At 36.0% G+C, this 21,153-nt stretch overlaps 1 protein-coding gene and 1 non-coding gene across 2 annotated transcripts; both read left to right on the top strand.

The window, feature by feature from the left end:
* Positions 1 to 2,481: 2,481 nt before the first annotated feature.
* Positions 2,482 to 20,637, top strand: LOC145783490 (sodium-coupled monocarboxylate transporter 2-like). The gene is made up of 13 exons (XM_082595377.1): positions 2,482 to 2,545; positions 5,977 to 6,080; positions 6,393 to 6,581; positions 9,452 to 9,517; positions 9,896 to 10,015; positions 12,633 to 12,787; positions 13,520 to 13,651; positions 15,603 to 15,821; positions 16,175 to 16,287; positions 16,914 to 17,071; positions 17,740 to 17,954; positions 19,205 to 19,308; positions 20,150 to 20,637. Exons 1-13 carry the CDS (start codon positions 2,488 to 2,490, stop codon positions 20,278 to 20,280), a joined length of 1,764 nt encoding a protein of 587 aa, XP_082451503.1. The 5' UTR covers positions 2,482 to 2,487; the 3' UTR covers positions 20,281 to 20,637.
* LOC145783727 (U6 spliceosomal RNA) lies at positions 8,324 to 8,430 on the top strand. The gene has a single exon (XR_014290948.1). It is a non-coding gene; the product is annotated as a U6 spliceosomal RNA (small nuclear RNA).
* Positions 20,638 to 21,153: the final 516 nt, after the last annotated feature.

The raw sequence follows: 21,153 nt of genomic DNA, 5'->3' as shown, positions 1-21,153 counted from the left end.
TTTCATAGGTGTCCTACGACAGTATTAAGCTAGTGGAAGATTCCCAAGATGGATTTCTCAGCGACGGAAAGTCGACCCTTGTATTCTATCAGAAACAACTTAGGTTTATGGTGCCGAAATAGAAAAAAATCCCGATAATGAACTTAGCTGTTTCCTGTCACGCAAAACAGAAACGTTCCACAGTGGGAGATTTAATATTTTTTTAAAGATTTTAAGGGACTATGTTAAATTGTAACCATGGTCAACTACTTTTATTTTACGACAGAAATGAATGTCAGCCTGTGGCATCTTATTGTAGCCTATGAAAAGTCACAATGTGAAAGCCTATAGTTGTACTGATCCTTATAAAACTAAGATTACTATACAAGTTTAACCGATGTTAATATTTAAGTCAAAAATTGAAACAAAAAAATTATCATCTAGTTGCGACAAAATAGGTTTTATTACAAATGTGTTTATTGGATAATGGGTAAATTTCGAATGTCATATAGGCATGGACCCAAAATTTCCAGAAGCTAAGCCGAACCTTCATGTCAAGTAAAATAATTGTGCTTCTGGAGTGCCCCCCCCCCCCCCAATCAAATGAGTCACGCTACGTTACTGATTAAACACGGTAGCATCTAAAACTCACCATTGTAAATATTGCAATCACCGAAGCGCATTTTCTCAGAAAACTGTGAAAGCGAAGCTCTGAAACACAACAATGAAAAATCCTGAATCATAGTTTTCTCATGGTTCCGACATGGAAGTCTGAAAATCTAATCAATCCACAAATTTATTGGCTTAACTAGCAAAATATTCCTTTGCACAATAATTCAATAAGACAGACGTTTGAATCAATGATAAAAGGATTGCTAGTGATTATTGGAAAAGAATAGAAAACAATCACAACATTGTGCAACTGTAAAGTTCCATCACACCCAAGCAAAGCAAACAATCGGACATGTACTGTTCTGAAGTTTTATCAGTAGTTCTAATTTGTATGTACATTTGATCCCAATACTTGTCAAGAAAATAGCAAAACAATTTTTCAACATTTTATTGTAAGAGCGAAAAAATCGTGTTGTTAATTATCTATTATTCAAAACAAAGAGTGCTAACATCTACTAACTTTAACTTCATTACCGAAGTAACATGTTTATAAACAGAATATTTTCGAAATCTGACTTAATTTCCAGATTAACTGCTCATGACAGATTACTCAATTTTACAACAACATTCATGTGAATTACTATGTCACTAAACAAACACAAACCAACCTCGTAAATTGAGGATACTTTTATTCGGTGGATTCATGGAATGTAATACAGGCCAGCAACCATGTTCGTTCGTTCGTATGTACTGTATGAAGCAGAAAGTTTGTGGTCAGCCAGATCGTCAAGTGTGCGGAGGCCTGTTATTCTATTGGGAGGGGAATAGATGGGACACCCAAACATGATGTGATTGGCTGTTTACTCCATCGCACTGCACTGACACGCAGCAGAGTCCCTTATGCCCCAGCGTGTCAAGCAAGCATTGAAGCGACCAACTCCCGTTTGGTTCAGCGTCACCCACTCCCGTCTCTGAAGCTCAGAACTAAGTGGGAGTGAGGAGGCAGGAGAGATATCAAATAGAACGAGGCGGGATTCTATTTTTGGTACAGTGCTCAATTCCTCGGACCAGGCGTCTGACGTGCTGAAATCAGCGACCATGTAAGGGACCACGATGAACCCGCCAAACCAAAACATGACCGTCCCGTAAAAATACGTCTCAGCGGGGAATCCTATGATGGTGATGGCTGATACAAACGTCACTGAGATAGAAAGACCAACGGGAAACTGGCAAAAGCAGGAAGATTATTATTAAAAGATAAAAAATTGTTGGTTGGAGGTCAGTTAAAATAAAAAATTGAATCAGTTTAATGAGATCATCGTGAAAACCTATTACATTCTATTGCTTACGAACTTGAATCTGGCACTGTTACAAAATTTGTTCATATATTACATTAGAAAAGACTAAAAAAGAAAAAGCTGACATTGACTATAGGAAGTTTTTGAAATGGACAGCAGTAAAAATTTTAAAACCAGTGTTTTAGATAATGTTGTTTTTCATACGATATGCACCACGCGCTGATATACGATATGCACCACACGAAATAATTTATAACAAAAATGAGGACATAATTATGTGTTTTCGCCGAAAATTCTTGAATTTCCTAAATTCTTGAATTTCTTTTGTTAATTTGCACAAGCTATCCAAGAATAATTTACGTAACCATGAAATGCTTAACACAGAAAGCAGAAACATCTAAATAAAGGAAGATTTTAATGATGCTTGCTTGTCATTTGTGTATTTTTGCATATTTATTCACAGCCTTTACAAAAACTGTTGAAACTCTCGCCTTAAGGCATTTTGCCTAACAACAATGTATTCACATTTTCTATATAAACTGTTTGTAAGGTGGACTACTGATTTCCTTTTAATGTGTTTGGGCGGATAAGAACAAAGATGGAAGAAGGACAAAACATTCAAAGTTTCGGAACTGTCGACTTTGTTGTATTTGGCGGTAAGACATTGTTGAACAGACTAAATTGTCGGCTTCTCTAAGTAGCCTACCTATAATAAATGCATGCATTAAATTCCTTTTGTAGACTACGTATTAAGATCTTTTTCTTTCATTTTGTACTTGATTCCAAGCATTGACTGCCTCTTGCATAAAAAGTTTCCAAGATTCTCGGTCTTTTGCTGTGTGTATTAAGTATATTATGTTGGTGTTTGTTGTGTCGATTTCTTGGTTTAAGCTGGTTTATCTTTGTCTGCGTTGGGCATGTTTCTCTTCAATTTTGCCTGTGAAAAAAAGATGTTTTAATTTTCCTTTTTGCAGCACATGTCCTAGAAATTGAAGTTGTTTTTGTATGATATTTATTCAGTAGATTGTTTGTTTGATTAACTTAATTTAAAACACTTTGGTAGGTTTTTCAAACCTGTTTGTTCTTTTTTGGGCGATCTTTCGTTGATTGTTCAGGTGTCTGAATTATAATTAAAAATTGAATAAATGTAATACTTTAACACTCTATATCTAGCTGAGAAAGATATGTACTCGTTGCATAATATTGATTTCATTTGCTGAAAAGCGGCTTTTGCTTGAGCAATACGTATGTTAAACTCCTTATCATCTTTTTTGTCTCAATTTATTGTTGTATTGTTGTCCCAAGATATCGAAAACTTTTTACTTGCTTTATAGTTATTCCATTCATTTTAATTTGACAAAATGGAACTTCACTTTTATTCTTTGTGATGACTATTGTTTCCGTTTTCTTTTCATTCATTTCCACTCCAAATTCTTTAGTTCTTGCATTTAATTTGTTTAACACATTTTGCAGTTTTCCTTGCGAATCAGCTATTAAGACAGTGTCACCAGCATAACTTAGGTTATTAAAGTTAATTCCCTCAACATTTTCGCCGGCTTCATTTTCAAGACATCGGAAGGGATCTAGGACAATTGCCCCCAGGACATCCTCAAAAGTCAAGTACATTGTGATTTTCATAGTCCTCTGCAATGATTGCAATGCGATCTGTTCGGGGGGCAATTGCCAGTGGTTCACTGAATTTGAAAGGTTTTCCAGTTTTGATCTGGATCATCATACAAATCAGATAAATACTCTTGCCACCTTTTTTGCATTTCATTTTTTTCCATTTGTATTTCACCTATTTTCACCACCAATATTATACAAAGATCCTGAATTTGACGCAAAATTGTGCTTTGCAGTTAACATGAGATTCTTTGTTGTGTTTCTCTTAGACTGAGATTATACAATTTTTTGATTAAGATACACTCGTCATTCAAGTATTGTCCACAAACTTTGCCACATTTGCTCAACTTTTGGTATTCACTTTTATTGTTTTCTTTTGTCGTCTTTCTCCCATCAACTTCAAGAATTCTTCTGTCATCCAGTTTTTATTTCTTTGGTATTTCATTTTAGGAGTTATTTTATAGGCTTTATTACTTGAATCTTTGATAAGGCTAAAGTGTTCTTTTGTAGTCGTTCCAGTCATGCGTTCCAGTCAAAGAAAGTGGTTCGTTTCTTTCTATTTTATTTTCGTAGTCTAAATCTGAACTTTTCACCAACAGGATTGTAATCACTACCGCAGTCTGCCGATGGGAATGCATGTACGTTTAAAATCGATGTTTTAAATTTCTGTAGTACGATTCAGGCCTGTTTTTGGAAGCAAGTGTTTGTTATGCATAGCTTATTTTTTTGGCACTATTCAAGTAAGGTTGTACCGCTCTCATTTTGTTGACCGAGTCCAAATTTTTCTATGCACTTTTGATCGATATCGATTTTGCTGACTTTCTCATTAAAGCCCCCTTAAATAATTATTTCCAACTCATTTTATTTAAATTCTTGCAAGACTCCATTAAGATCTTCGTAAAAACAAGTGATCTCCTCATCTGTAACATCTGAAATGCATCTGAAGCAATCCATCTGAAGCAATTTTTTCTTGACGCTTTCTACCTTCTAGCCTACGATTCTCATGGACTGGCATTTCATTTTTTTTCAGCGCATAATGAAATCAAATTGCTGAGATCTCGAAATCAAAGAAGATAAAAGAATTTTCTGTCAAAATGAAACAAAACATTCTTAATAACGTTTCAACATAACATTAAAGTTGCTCACGCAAGGATCTCGGAGATGTCCAATCAAACGCCGGAAAGTTTTGCCTACTAAACAATAGGCTAGCCATCAGGGAAAACAGACCGGTTATTCAAGCTGGTGGGGAACCTGGGTGCACAAAAACCTGTAAAAATCAAGTGAAATTTATTTTAAATTTATAACCTGTAAAAAACAATTGAAATTTATTTTTAAATTTATAACCTGTAAAAATCAAAAGGAATTCATTTTATTTTAAAGTATTTGAGTTTAAAATTGTTTCTATGACGACATTTACCTATCAGTTCCGAACGCTTGTTCAGAAAGTGGCCACTATCGGCCTTCAGAATGGCCAGCTTTTCAGCCAAACAGAAGCCACAATTATTACGACCACCTCCACTATAAGGTCAAGCACAGCTATGGATGGACCGTGTTATTTTAGGATCAACACCCCTGTCCTTAAGGTTTCAAACTGCCTTAGATAGTTCGGTGCTGTTTCGTTTAGACCTATCCATGAAGGAACAATTATGGTTGGAAAAACGTTTTTTAAAAGTAGTTTCACAACAACCAATGTAATTAAGAACCTTCGGGCCGTTATCAATGGTGGCTTTGTAAACAACAGCCTTCTGCAAGCATTGCCCATTCAAAGGACAATCTGGCTTCACTCTGCAATTGCAACCAGGCTGAGATGGTTCATAATCAGCCTGCAATATTGATTTATTGTGGGTGGATATGATGCTTACAACATTCGGAGTACAATTGTAGCTCAGCTTAATAGTATTGCGGTTGAATATTTTATGCAATCTATGATTGGGCGGAAAGTGGATGGAAATGAGTCTGAAATACTCCTTACCAATGTTGCTATCAACCTGCAAGCTGAAAGGAGGATTAAACAATAAAATTTTTCGACTCCTTTTCCTAGTAATAACTATATATTTGCTTTAATTCCCTCTGCTTTGCTTGTTGCTTGGCATTGAGCAGTTTTTGTAGTATTAATAGTTTTCATTGTTTTATGTATGTAATATGTATAATGAATCGAGCAATTGACAAGATTTTTGAAACGTTCATTGTCTCTGTTTCTAAAACATTTTTTGCATCCTTGATTTATGAGCCATCGGTAATGGGGTGACAGCTGATTTTGTGGTCCCGGTTTGTTGTTTTCCTTCTAAGCGCCAGCAGCATAGACTACTCACCATTTCATGAATATTATATTCATTATTATATTCAATAGACGTTTGTACTGAAAAAAAGTGAATAAATAGACAGCCATTAGAAAGCTTTTGATTTCAAACTGGTCTCATAAGCAGCAAGATGAAGATTTGAAACTTATTCATTTATTTTCTAGCCTCACTTCTGCTTGCGGTGTTGATTGGGGTCTATTATGCAATTAAAGATAGAAAGAAAAACACCACAGATGCATACTACTTTGGAGAAAGAAACATGTCGCCGGTACATTTTTGATTTGTTGCATTTTTGATTGTTTTCTATTCAAAGTTACAGCCACTATCAACCATCGTGTCAAGTAGCTTGTTGCAAAAGACTCCACAACAAATATAATCGTTTTGTTACAGACATCTAGATTTCAAAAGTAGATACGATGTTGCGCTGCCTTGGGCATTATGATGCCAAAAACTTTAAGCTACAAGATTTTTCTATTATTTTCCATTTTTAAATGTAGCTTTCTCGCAAGCCATAGCCTACTCCTATTGTATATTGATACCTGGAACTGGTTGAGGAAAACAACATTAAACTTATTTTCAGATTCCTCTCGGCCTTTCTATATCGGTGTCGTTCATATCAGCAATTCTGGTAATAGGATTTCCAACAGAAACTTACCTCTTTGGCTTGGTCTTTATATGGTATGCTGTGTCGAGTATTATACCATTGATTGTCGCATGCTGGCTGTATATTCCTTTGGTTCATCGCTTGAAGTTGACGACCATTAATCAGGTGAAGAAATTATTATGTGTAATCGCGTGACAAGCTACTGTATTTGAACATTACAGAAGGTATTAAAAATGAAAAATTATTTATAGGCCTGTTTTCTGTAAATATCCCTTTGCAAAACTCTTAAAAATTGAACAAACTGTAGGCCTATTAAGTTCTAGATACTATACGTGTTCAAATCCAATTAAGTTTTTTCGACTTGTGCATTTGAAGTTGATTAAGGCTGTTGTCGTTACGATAGCTTATATGTGTAAGCAATATAATATCATTTTAAATGAAAGCTGTATGTCTTTAGGCTGTAACAGGCTCATTTGAGGAAGGTTAATTTTATAGTTAAAATTGACAAGTTATCCTTTCATCTACAAATGAATGAGCGCTTGTTAGCAGTTTCAATTTGAAAATAGAGAATAGCAATTCGATTGTTTTCTGCATCATTTACCGAGGTGATTCGCTTACAATCAACCAATCAACGGCAGCAGTTGCGTTTAGTTGGCTAATCGCCAACCCTTCAATTTGCATGTGATGCCAAGTAACTTACATCTTGGGATAGGCTACCATCATTGATAATGAGACTGATGCTTTGCCTACTTGGCTGAATACTAAATTGCATTTTTTAGCAGTGTTTGTTTTTTGTTTTGTTTTTGCAGCAGTGTTGATCAAAATACAGAAGGGGTCAGGCAACAATAACTGTAGTTTACTTTTGAGATCGCAATAAATGTTGGGTGCCTGCTGCCAAACTATTTAACTTTAAAACATGGTCGTCTCAGATTAATGACGTTGTTGTTGTTGTTGTTGTTGTCCACATTGCATTATGATAAAACCAAGGATGCGGTGAAGAGTTCACTGTTTTCGTACTCCTCATCATTAGTTAACCACATCGCAGCAAAAATGGAGGTTTAAGGTTCTGTGAAAACACGTGGCCGTCTGATGCATAAACCAAAGTGGGTTTATTCTTCCGCCTTGTTGTAGAAAGGCAACCTGATAAACGTGATCGTGCAAGCATCGCATTCATCAGAACGCAAAATGATCTGGTAGCTTGTCACTGATTGTGTTTAGTTTACTTCAGGGGTCACCAACCTTTTTTGCATGCGGGTCACTTTGGCACTAAGGAGAGCTGTGGCGGGCCGCACTAATAAAATTGTAGGTAGGTTGACTCTTATGTTAGAAAATAACGCATTTCGTACCCAGTATCCAGCGTTACATGTTGTTCATATTTATGTTAGAATACCGTAGCAACAAAATTAATCGAACAACGCTACTACCAGGCCAAGCTCCTTTTACAACACTTTTGACTTTTTTAACAATGCCTAATAAACGAGGCCACTTGTTTTGCGCACTTATAGCGAGGCGAGTTGTTTCATCAGAATATTCATCGCCAAGCAAGAGTGGTGTTGTCACTTCGCTTCACAAATGATATCTTGCAATTAACAATTTCAGTAAACAAGGAAATGTTTGACACATCGCAATACAGGCAACAATAGTGACCTGCAAACATATCAGTGAAAAATAGGCTCCAATACCAGGGAAAAAGACACCAGGCACCATGAAGCAAACGCTTGTTGAAATCACCGAAAAATCGTAATTCTATCGTAATTCATGAACAGTCTTCCCTCTAAAAAAGCAATGAGTTGGTTTTTCATCCTTTTTGTGGGAGTCTATAAAACCGTCTTTCTTTTATTATAGACAACTGTCACTTGCGGTGCTTATCAGCGTGGCAAGAATTTGTTGATTAACAACATTTTGCAGTACTTGCTTCGGCAGTACATATACTAAAATTAGAACGATACAGAGAAGATTAGCATGGTCCCTGCGCAAGGATGACACGCAAAATCGTGAAGCGTTCCATATTTCTTTAAAAAAACATGTTGCAGTACTAAGCTAAATATTTTTATAATACAATCAGAAAAAGTCTTTAAATTTATATATAATATTTTGCCAATTTATTATAAATTGAGTTGGCACACCGAACTATTTTGCCGACAAAAACTTGCATAAAGAGAACACTGCTCGTGAAACACAATAACAGTGAAACGCACACTAGAGTTTACATGACATTTACAAACTTAAAATAAGCAACCCCATGCTCACAGACAATTTCGAAATTCGAAAACAGACATTTTAATCAACCACTGGGACAGTGTGGCTGGACATCGCATTGGAATAACTTTAAGCAACCACTACCTAGAACTATAATCTGATTGGTCGGTCGGTGGAATCGTGTGCAAAGCGAAAATATGCTTTCCGGAAAGTATTTTTTGCCTTCGTGCTCTCTCCTCAAGAAAAGTATTTTTAGTTATACTTGTACGCTGATACCTTTCGCGGGCCGCAGCGATACAGCGTGGCAGGCCGCCAGTTGGTGACCCATGGTTTACTTGATTGTGTTACGGCAAAGGTCTGATTGTCGGTAAATGAGAAGATAAAGTTCTTATTATGCTCGGCCTTTGGCACTGACAAGAGTGGGGTGGCCAGTTCCTTTCTTTCGCCCAACTTTCAGCAAATACACCGATCCAATTTATTGCTCTCTAGGTATTAAGTAACTATAGCCAAGACCGGATGTTAAACCAGGTGTGCATGATAAAAAAACAGACGCCTTCCGCTTTGCCATCTCACAGCCATTTCTAGCAGTAGTGTGATTTATTCTTCAACTTTTACAAGTTTTTATTGTCTTGATATTTATATCTGTGTTGCTTTCATCTTAACTGAAGCATGACTGAAGATGATCTTACCGACTGAAACACATTTTAGCTATGCAACACTGAACAGATTTGGCTGTAAATGTTTTTTGTTTTTTTTTGCGTTACCAAATATGTATTCATGTATCGGATCCGTTTATATTAAGAACTACCATGGGTTTGACACCTACTTGTTTTCAGTATCTTGAACTTCGATTCCACCACAGCATCAGAAAGTTAGCCACAGTCATTGCGTGCGTTGTAATGGTAAGATACATCATGGCATTTATAACACATGTGTTTGTGTACATGCACCATAGCCTTTATTAGACATGTTCTTACGTGTTCGCTACTAATGGTCGTGCATCTACCTTTGTTCTTGTATAAGTCACAGCTTGTCACATCACAATGCGTTTTGTAGCCTAATTATTAGCCTACAATTCTAGAAAGGCAATATCATAATACGACAACAAATCAGTATTTTTATAAACTGATGTAGCCTATGTAGCCTATATATTAAAAGCTGCAGCACTTTTAGACGTTGCAATAATCACAATGCGTTTTTAGTTTACCCAAAAGAGACATTTCTTTATTTCAACAACCTTGGTTTAATAAAATATTGTAATTATTTGCTGTTTTGTACAGGTTTTCTATATGTCGATGACGATTTATGTTCCTGGACTGGCTTTAAGTGCAGTGACGCCTTTTAGTTTGAAAACAACAGTTATTATGACGAGTGTCATTTGCACCTTTTACACTACTTTGGTAAGTAGCCTACCTTCGTGGATTTTTCTTTTTTAAAGTCTCAAAGCTTAAATATTTGCAACATTTTTTCTGTGCCTCCGAGTAAAAAATGAAATAAAGTTTTTTGTGTATATTAAGTGATGACTTGTTTTTGTAGTTAGCCATTAACCTGATGTGACCTATCAAGCTTTGTCTTAAAATAGGCTTCATTGTACCTACCTTAGGTTGAGATATATTAACTTTGCCAACTTTTGCCAAAATTTTCGAAAAAATTCTATATAAACGGATGATGAATTTTGTTGACAAATATAATATTTTAACCCCAGCTCAACATGGTTTTCGTGAAAATGATTCAACAAGCTTAGCATTGACAAAAATTTATGATGATTTACTTTCTAACTTGAATAATCATAAATACACATGCTCGGTTTTTGTTGATTTAAGTAAAGCTTTCGATACAGTTGATCATCTTCTTTTTCAACTACACTTTTTGCTGATGACTCAAACTTTCATATGTCAGATAAATGCCTGTCATCTCTCCAAAAAAATGTCAATAGAGTAATAGAAAAAATTGATGTGTGGATGAAATCCAATAAACTTTCATTAAATTATAGTAAAACTACTTATATGATCCTCTGCAACAAAAAAAGTGCAGCAGAAAATTTTAGTCTGTCCATCATTGGCCGATCCATCGAAAGGAAGAAATGTATAAACTATCTAGGTGTAACTTTGGATGAGCGATTGACATGGGATAGTCATATTATTAATCTTAGAAAGCAGCTTGCAAAGGTCTGCGACATAGCATTTAAGCTGAGATACATTGCCCCTTTAACAGTATTACGGGCTTTATATTATGCTTTGTTTCAATCCAAGATCCAATACTCGATTATAAATTGGGGAAGAGCAAACTCTACATTGCTTGCTCCACTACAAGTGTTACAAAACAAGTTCATTCGATCCTGCTTATTTTTGCCGAGGTCAACAAATACAACTGTTCTTTGTCGCCAATTTAATGTGCTCAGAATTGACGATATTATTAAATTAGAAACTGCAAAATTTATGTACAAATATGTGCACTAAATGCTGCCCCGGGCCTTTGCTGGCTGCTTTATTTTTGTAAATGAAATTCACCATCATAAAACCCGTCAGAACCAAAAAAATGATTTATATTTGCCTTCTACAACGTCAAACTCTAATAAGAAGATGCTATGTCTTAATGGAGTGAAACTATGGAATCAAGTACCAAAAGAAGTAAAAGAAAAGTCTTACAATGTTTTTAATTTTAAATATAAATGTTTATTAAAGAATTTGTACAATGATCACTCCTGAAACGTATCATCCGCTTATTTCTCTACACAATGTCTTTTTTATGTTGCCCTGTGTTATTCCATTGTTAATGTATTGTTAATTCCATTGTTAATTTTTACAAATTAAAGTGCTGGTATTGTGCTATATATCATATACCGTATGTGTTAATGTTCTTAATTTTGGGTCTTTTGTTTAAATGTTTGGGTGGCAGCTGACTTTGGTGACCTTTTGGTCTTTCGCTGCCATCCTTGTTGTGCAAATTATTTGTGCTTATTGTCTTTTTGCTTTTTGTGTCTTTCTTTTTTGCCAACAAAACAAAAAATAAACTGAACTGAACTATTACCAAGTTTTATTTGCAGAAATAACAGCAAGCCAGATCAAGTAGTTTTCTTCCCTTCTAAATCACGACCAACATATTTTGTAGGCTATTGCAAATGCTACGAAAGCTCAATACAAGCTATGGAACGGTAAGATCATGCGGTGTTGGTTCAACTCTCGAGGTGTACGCAGGAGCAGCGTGGGCTGCTTTAAGAGATGTTTAGCCATTCAGTGACACCTGAGAGGAGCGAATAATATACAGGCAACAATACTGAACTGTAACTTCATGTTGTTAATAACGCTTGCCGAGCCGCGTCAGAGGTTCAAATTCTTGACAAGTATTCGAAACCGCCAGGATTAAAATTTTGAAGAGGCGGTTCAATTCTGAGGATAAAGATTCTTGCAATCATCATAAGTCCATTCTAAAGGCGATTATGCTGAGTTTGTAATCCAATAGAGATCTTGAACTTTCGAATAAGCGCATATCTTGTACTTTACTGCAAATAAACAACCAAAATAATTTGTAGTTCAAAATAAGATCTCAATATTATGCAAAACAGCAACGCTTTTCTTCATCCACCCACTCAATCTGTTTTAAATTACCACCGCACAATCTGTTCTCTTGTAAGTTTCAATTAAACAGTAACTTTGGACAATTTTTTTCATAAATATGTGAGTTACAGCACTTGTTTTGCTCTATTTGTACTACACAATTGTTCATTAATTAGAAATGTAGCTACCGGGAGGAGCTTGGGAAAACAATCGCTCCCCCACCAAAAAATAGATTCTTAATGCGATAACAACGATTACGTGTTAAATGACATTTCATGAATGTATGGCTGCATTCAGTAGCTATGTTTTCAAACTGTTTATTTCAAATATTGAAATACTTGCCCTCCAACAGTTGCTAATGTCCCTATAAAATTTTAATTCTAGCTACATCACTATCGTTAATCGCACAGTTAATTACAGTTTACATGAGATCACGATTTATATGAATTTGATGATGCAGGGTGGTATGAAGGCTGTGGTTTGGACGGACACCCTTCAATCTCTTGTGATGGTGGGCGGATTAGTTGCCGTGTTGATAAAAACTACTATATCGGTCGGTGGCTTCGGTAATGTATGGGACGCTTTGGAGAGAAGTGGTAGAATAAATGTGGTCAAGTAAGCTGCTTTTAATATCGAAAAAAATCATAATTTATAAAAAAAAAATAACCCTATAGGCTAGTTAAATATCTTTAGTTTTGTGCAAGAAAATTACCGCACACAAAAAGCAAGAAAAAAAATCTTTATAAATCTATTTCTTATGCTTAATGAAATCCTATATTAAGTAGTGAATCAAAACATTTTACTTTTGATGGTAACAGTACTGTAACGTAGGCCTATGATAGTTGGTGATCAAATTTAAAAGTAGCCCTACTAGAAATAAGCCTACGCATGCAGCTCTATGATATAGCCTAAGTAGATTAATTGATATTATTTTGTTAAAAGGTAGTTATGCCTTATTACAAGCCCACCCTGTGCTTTCTTCTATATATAAAGTTAAAAGGCATTATGACAAACTAGAAATGGAGGGAGATATGGGGCCATGAGAAGTGACACCATTATTATTTTTCTCTGATGCTTCGTCGTTATGTCTAGGAACATTGAAAGGAGAGGTCCAGGAGGTACTTTTGAACCCGGAACCGAGATAGTTTTAGGGACCGGAATTTTCTCAAGAAGGACAAAAACAAAGAAAACATTGCATATTATTTGAAGTCCTGTTGTTTTTTTTAAAAGTGTCTTGTTTGAGGAGGGGGATTCACATTGGTACAGGGCCTGTTCTGTATGAATTCAAGAAAACGATAGAACGGCAATTGGTAAATGAAAACATCTGGTTTTACTCTTTTATTTTAGTTTTAGTCCGGATCCAACAGTGAGAAATACATTTTGGACAATCATGATTGGAAACGCGATAAGCGGAATATATCCCAGACAAGCAGTGATTCAAAGATATCAGAGTTGTGATTCTATCAGTCAAGCAAGAAAGTAGGCTAAATATTTCTTTTGCAAACCGTCAACGTTTATTTATGCTCTAATATACAGTAGCCTACTACAACGGATTTAAAAATAATCGACGAATTATGTAATAGACCTAAGGAGACATCTTAAACCAATGGTTTCCAACCTTTTTGTTACGTTCCTCCCTTTTCCCATTTTGGAACTATTCATTCCTCCCCATATTATTAAAAACAAAAAAGGGAGTCCTAAATTTTAGAAACCCTAGGATTTTAACTAAAATAGTCTCTACAATTCCCCCAGATTGTTATAGAAACCATTATGCTAGGGTTCTAAGACTCCTTCCTCATTCCGATTGGAAGTAAAAACGAGATCGGAGACTGCACAACCGGTGGTCTATAAAAGTTACCGCCTAAACCAGTTTTTGGTTTGGCTTTCAAAACAATCATTCGAGTCGAAGTCGCAATTGGCCAACTTAAAATTATACCAAATCACAAAATTAGTGAAATCGCCAATCGTGTCAATCATCCTCATTCTGCGCAAGCGGAGCCCAAGGTGTGTGGAGGTTTTTTTGTGGCCTGTAGGCAGCCCACACCACCCTCTTCAGTGAGTATCAGTCCTAATGATTTTTTCCTTTCACACGTAACATCACTAAAAAAACAAAAAGAATTATTTGACATATCAGTTTAGTTCATAGTACAACTCAATGTGAAATTTGCTCTTGTTTGTGCTCTGTAAGTACAGTAGTTGTATGCGCGGCACAAGTCGTGACAGTGCACAACACAGGTCATCCTCAACATTGATTTGGTTTCTTTGTTTGCTCTTATTCTGCAACAGAGCAGAAAATCCTGAATCACATAGGTAAGTCGACTCAAAAGAAATTAGAATACAAAAGTCTGTTTCTGTTGCTCTGAGAGAAGAATCTTTAGTAATAATCTGCACAAGACAATGATATGTAATTAAAATATTGAACAATACTATTATATGTTGCAGAAAATTGCAAGTGCCGATAGAAAACTTGCAGCCAAATAAAAAGTTAAGGTAGCCAAAAAGTCGCAGGTCGCTAACCCATATTTTTTGCAGCCTAGCCTTAAAAAAAGTAGTTCAATCAGGCAACACTGAATGCTCCGATGCTTTGACAAAGAAAAACTGTTGCGTCATCATAACAGCTGTGTTGTCCAACTAATTTTGTAGTAACAAAATAAGAAACCGTATTACATCGCAGTTACAACACTTCACGCTTATTCGATGCATGAGCTCGCTTGTCTTAATCTTTCCTCAATATTTTGCACTGACCTGAAGAAGATATTTAGTGCGGTAACATTTTCAATGTAAATTTATTTTAAAGTTTAATGAAATTCCTCCCTAGGGAGGAATTCCTCCCCGGTTGGGAACCACTGCCTTAAACAAATTTTCAAAAAAATTGACTGCTGCACTATCCAGGACTATCTAAAACTTTGTAAATAAATAAATTATATTGAAATCCTTCCGTGGTCGAGAAAAATATTTTTTTTAACTGAAGACGAATACTGTTACTTAAAACAAATAAATTATATTGAAATCCTTCCGTGGTCGAGAAAAATATTTTTTTTAACTGAAGATGAATACTGTTACTTGAAACAAATAAATTATATTGAAATCCTTCCGTGGTCGAGAAAAATATTTTTTTTAACTGAAGATGAATACTGTTACTTAAAACAAATAAATTATATTGAAATCCTTCCGTGATCGAGAAAAATATTTTTTTTAACTGAAGATGAATACTGTAACTTGTAACTCCAAGTTTTCCAAAATCCAGTCTTATTTATAAATAAGCTTATGCAACGAGCAACGCAAGGGCAAAAACCTTCAGTCCAGGTTCAGCAAACGTGTAATTTGACAAAGCATCTCATAGTAGCGCTTGCTCCATTGCGATGAGCCTTAAAAATGAATTGAATGCATAATACTGTAGTAAATATGTAACTTTTTATGTTTGTTGTAGGGCGGCTGCTGTGGCCTTGCTTCCTCAGATGCTGTTTGTTGTGCTGGCTGTTTTAAACGGGGCTGCTATGTATGCTTATTATGAAAACTGTGATCCACTCTTGTCTCATAAAATAGTGAAGCCTGACCAAAGAATGCCTTATCTTGTAGCAGAAATTTTTCAAGATTTGCCTGGTCTAGCTGGACTATATGTGGCAGCCGCGTTTAGCGGTACACTCAGGTTAGTACACATTATGGAAACGTTCATACAGCTACTGTTCTGCTTATCTATATGTAAATAGTTTAAATACCAAAAAAAGCTTGCTAATACCGCTCCTTTATATAGATAGCCTATGCATTGGTTTAGTTCCATGCCTGATCGTACCAAAAACACCAATAATTAGATCAACAATAACACTTCAAGAAGTGATTTAAGGTAATTTTGCATTGCCTTGTTCGGATATGAGCTCGACTTCTGTCACATCACTTTGTTGACAAATAATAACAAAAACTCATCATTTTGCTAATAGTTAGATAAAGTGCCGCAATAAGTTTTATTCAGAAATTAGTCAAATAATTTATGTTTATTTACAGCACGGTATCATCTGGGATGAATTCATTAGCTGTGTTACTGATGGAAGATTTTATTATTCCCAAAAAGCCGAACGTAACTGAAACTGTAAAGATTGCTATCAGCAAAGGAATTGGTACGTTTCAAATATCAGTAGGTTTGATCAGTGGATAGCAAGCAAAAACGTTAATCGCTTATTGCTGATTAAACTGTAGTTTGACAGTCATTTATTCCTTACCGGATATGTAACATCGTCGATGGTTCTCAACAACACTCAACAAAACGATTATTTTGACTATAAAAGCCTTACACTTACACCACGATATAACTTGCACTTTACTGCCGTAGGTTACTGCAGAAGTGTATTGAATTCTGCAGTCTTTCTTGGCCATGACTGTTTTTAAGTTCTTCGCAATGACATGAAAAAAAAAGACATCTTCCATGTAACAAATTGTTACTTCAGTTTATATTACAGACAAAAATAGACTAACAACAAACATCTTTTTAAAATTGGAACCAAAATCATCCGATTTGTGGATTTTTGTGTTTGTGAACGTCATTCCTAACAATGAGGAGTTGACAATTACGCTTGGAATTTAATCTGATAATTATAGTGGGTTCTTATATGGTTCATAAAATTATACTAAAAAGTAAAAGTCTTGGCTTTTAAATTGTAAGGTTTAAGCGCATATTAGGCTATTGGTCAACTCAGTTTGTATCTACAAAGTGTGTTTGTATGTGCATTTCTTTATGTTACTGCAGTGGTTTGTTTTGGCGCGATTGTGATGGGAATTGCTCTGGCTGTAGAGTACCTGAATAGCACAATCACCAGAATTGTGTCGACATTTAATGGAGCATTAGGAGGTCCAATATTGGGGCTGTTTCTTCTAGGATTACTGTTTCCTTGGACAAGTACAAAAGTAAGGCAAAATAACTTAATTTGACCAAAAAACATCACTGCTTCCAGTAAACAATATTGCTTTTAACTTGGTGAGAACTATTTAGCTGCTGAAAGATAGGCTAACTTAAATCCACATTCTCGTAGCGTCAGTTTTAATTGACAGCGAAAAAAGAAGACTTCTGAGCATACTGAAGCTGACAAGAGTTCAGTTTTTGGGTTAATCTGATTACAAAGAATTAAACTAATTATTTGATAACTGAAACCTGAAAACTGGATTCCAATTCAAATCAGTATGATTGGAATCATTCTTTTTATGCGTTAGTTTAAACTGACGAAGAAGGATATGGGTTAAGCTGCAAATCCAGGCTATACTGTATCGTATTTAATGCCGAAAAATCTACGCAGCAGCTCATTTTTGACTTTCTTTTGATGAATTTATCTTTAAACACTTGAACCATGTTTTTTCTCGCTAACATGATAGGCCGCCTCTAAAACTATAGCGATACTTTCCGCATCTTCATTCGCCTGTAACTTATTGGATATTTTTACGGCGTACAAAGTAGCCAACTTTACACTCCTATTGCATGTATCAACTACAAACACGAAAATCACGATATTTGAAATGACAAAATTTTCAACACCTAAATCCAAGGTAATTACTAATTACCCTCTTTTATTAAATAATAGGGTGCTCTTGTCGGACAAGTAGTTGCCACTGCAATTTCACTTTGGATTGGGCTGTGTAGCTTTTTTTATGGAAAATCATCTGCAATTGCAAATCGAGCACTTCCACTGTCAATTGATGAATGCCCTCATGCAATGACCTTTAACACAACCCAGGCGTTTATAACTACTGCGAGTGTTCAACCAACAACCTTTGCATCAACTGATACTTCTGAAAGGTATGACTGCTACTTTGCCTATAGGCTACGTGTACATTTGCCAAGTTAGTATAATCAGTTAATCGTATGGCGCCGGCTTGGTTGAATCAGAGGTGATCAAGTTTCAGTTTAGGCTAAATTTCAAGCTTCGATTTATGAAATACAAAAAAACAAACCCGGTTCAAACGTAAAGGTTTATTTCTAAAGCAAAATCGAAATCTAAAGAATAAGCGAAATCGGTCAGTAGTTTTGTAATTTTTTCCAATTAACGATAGGCTACAGGTGTTAGCAAACTACCACCGTCGTTTGAGCTTCTTTCACTTCAATATTGGCGATATTTCCCTAAATATATTGTGAAGTTACTAAAGAGTTTCATTACCGAAAAGTATCAAGGAGCTACTGAGGAGTCTCAATACTGAAGACTGAAGAGTATTAAGAGGTTACTGAAGAGTCTCAATGCTAAAGAGTATTGAGAGGCTACTGAAGAGCCTCAAGACAAAAGAGTATCGAGAGGCTACAATTAGCTGGTCTTTGGTATAATCCAAAAAGCGCAGACTGTCTCATACTTTTGGCAAACGAAGAATGGTAACCTTATAAGCAAATGATATGGTCTGCAATCTGCTTCTCAGCACTCCACTGATCCACACTTGCAAGAGAAATGTCACTTCCCAATTCCCATTGGTGTAGGCCTACAACCAGATCATGATAGCCTATAAAATAGAAGAAACTCGACGCCGGTGCGCAGGTGCACCTCAAACCGGCTTCAATAGAGCTAGAGCTATATAGCACCACACTCCTATACTGGTAGACTGTACGAGCCTAACACAGATCAACACAAAACCTTTGAATATAAGTGGGTTCATCACCAATGCCCTCTGTCAATTTCAAGCCGAATCTTATATTCCAGCAGGCTTCATTTCATGAAAGAGCGATTTAACATTTTATTGCTGGCTAGTTGCTATTTGTTATTATAAGGCCTATATGCGGTTTACGAATGCTAAATAAATTATTATGAATAACTATTTGGAAAAGTGCTGGTGGTGCACAGAGAAGGGAAATGAATTTATAGATATGGATGTAAGCCTAACTTTATGGTGGGCTTTGCAGAAGAATGCAAATTAACAGAATTAATTAATTACAACTTTTACAATCCGTATTAGTTCACAAAGTTCCATGAGAAAATATATTTTAATACAATTCAAAATAAGGTTATGTCCCTGACATATTTAGCCTACTTCATTTATTTAAAGATTAACAATCGTTGTTTGCAGCTATGGAATAGAATCGACTCTATATGCCATGTCGCATCTCTACTATACACCTCTCTCTATGTTAATAACAATGATTGTTGGTCTCCTTACTTCGTTCATTACGGGTGAGTGATTCATCTATGCCAATATATTTGTTGCACTTATCAGAACAAGCCATCTCTTGAAGTTGTTTTCTGGTATTCAAAAACTTGTTGAAAAAGTAGTAAAGCTTAAACGTAAGACTATGAACGATAAAACTTTATTCTCGTTCAACTGTTTTATTTTTCATGTTTTGCTGATTCGAATGCGAGGGTTTTTATCTTTTCAATTGACAGTTGCAGAAACACTTTAATCACAAAGTATGGCCTGAAATATGAAGGCTCATGAAAGCTTTGTCGGCAGTCGGCTGTGTGGTATAGCTATTGTCGTAAGCTACCAAGGAGGCCTTGAAGGACGAAACAACTGTCAGCTTCTTCTTTTTCTTCTTTTTCTTTTCTTCTTCTTGTTCTTCTTCTTCCTCTTCCTTGTGTGAACCTTCTTCGCCACTCCACGGGTCGAGAGGCTTTGCTTTTTACCACTCTTGGGCACTGGCAGCGACTCGGTTTAGATGTTTGGGCAGGTTTCGAGCAGCCATTGAATTGAATTGTCATCCAGTTCAGGCAGACCACGCACACCATTTGGCGCATGGTAGATGGCGCAGTTACAGATGGTGTGGTCTGCGGTTTGTTCCTCCTTGCCACACTCACAGATCGCGGATGGAGCCATCCTCCATTTGTGTATGTTTGAGCGAAATAGTCCGACGCCAGTACGCAGGCGGTTGAGCCGCACGCAGGCCTTCCTTGGCAAACGTATTCACGTTCTTCAAGCTGCATAAGTAACTAAATGCTAATATCACAACAAATCCTAGATTTGTTAATTCTACTGTAGCCGTGTTCACTTTATTTTCTTAAACATCGTCTTTTTTAGGTCCAAACAAGGCTGCAGATGCTGATCCGGCACTTTTTGTGCCAATGGTTTCTCACAAAATTTTTCCTACCAAGGTTAGACATTTCTTTCGATTTGGTGTGCCTAAGTTCGTGCCAAAAAGCGAAGCCTGATCAGAAGAGGAAACTGCCACATCAGAAACACTATAGCCTACTATTGCCTAGGACATATAACCTGAATTACAATGGAGCTACCGTACTATGATCGGATGACTCTGATGTTTCGTGTTTCTTTAATTTTTGGCCATCTGCATTCATCAGTTCATTTTAAAAAGTGCATTTATAACTTTGTTGTAGTTTACATAGATGATGTACATATAGTTGAATACAGAGTATGCCTACATATAAAATAGTTAGGCAATGTTCTTTTCGTAGTAACTTTTTTTCTTTTGCAGCAGATTGACGTGCAAAGCTTCCAATAATCGATTTTTATGCCACTAAAGTTTTAAATGCAAAATAAAAATATACTTTACACGTTGTTTTTGTGTTAATAATGGAATTAAGTCGGGGTATACCAAATTTTTGAGTAGCAAGATTCGCAGAAACTTTTTAGCACAAACGTAGAAGACGACAATAATCCAGACACTAAAATTTGTCATTTTTACTTTGATTTAGCGTCTAAAACCCGAGCCGTGAAATCGAAAGACTGTCAGTTAAATTACTTCATAAATTACTGAACGGAAAGCTGTACTGAAAAAAGGTTCGCTCAAGCGGAAACCCCGAGGGTTGAACTCGAGCGGCTTGATCATATTTTTTTTTCATTCACAAAGGCAAGAACAACTCAGCCATCCGGGCAAATAACCAAGTCGAACAACTTTTAACCTTTTACACGGGTTGTAAAACAAAGTTTAAACCAAGCATCCATGCTGATAAGAGTTGTAGGCTACTGCTGCAAGGTTACTAATTTATTGAGAATATCTTCTAAGCAGAGGAATCATGGTCTATTTAGGCTAGTTCACTGTCAAAGTGCAAAGTTCATCCCTCAAT

Source organism: Aplidium turbinatum, chromosome 14, assembly GCF_918807975.1.
Source record: "Aplidium turbinatum chromosome 14, kaAplTurb1.1, whole genome shotgun sequence".
NCBI lineage: Eukaryota > Metazoa > Chordata > Ascidiacea > Aplousobranchia > Polyclinidae > Aplidium > Aplidium turbinatum.
This window is presented reverse-complemented; position numbering and strand designations above follow the sequence as displayed.

What these genes read in the sequence shown, in the direction of transcription:
- LOC145783490 (XM_082595377.1), top strand. Translation starts at nt 2,488, where the DNA reads ATGGAAGAAGGACAAAACATTCAAAGTTTCGGAACTGTCGACTTTGTT. An exon ending in TCAACTGATACTTCTGAAAG is followed by an intron (nt 17,955 to 19,204) that starts GTATGACTGCTA and finishes CGTTGTTTGCAG; the next exon opens with CTATGGAATAGAATCGACTC. An exon ending in CCTTACTTCGTTCATTACGG is followed by an intron (nt 19,309 to 20,149) that starts GTGAGTGATTCA and finishes CGTCTTTTTTAG; the next exon opens with GTCCAAACAAGGCTGCAGAT.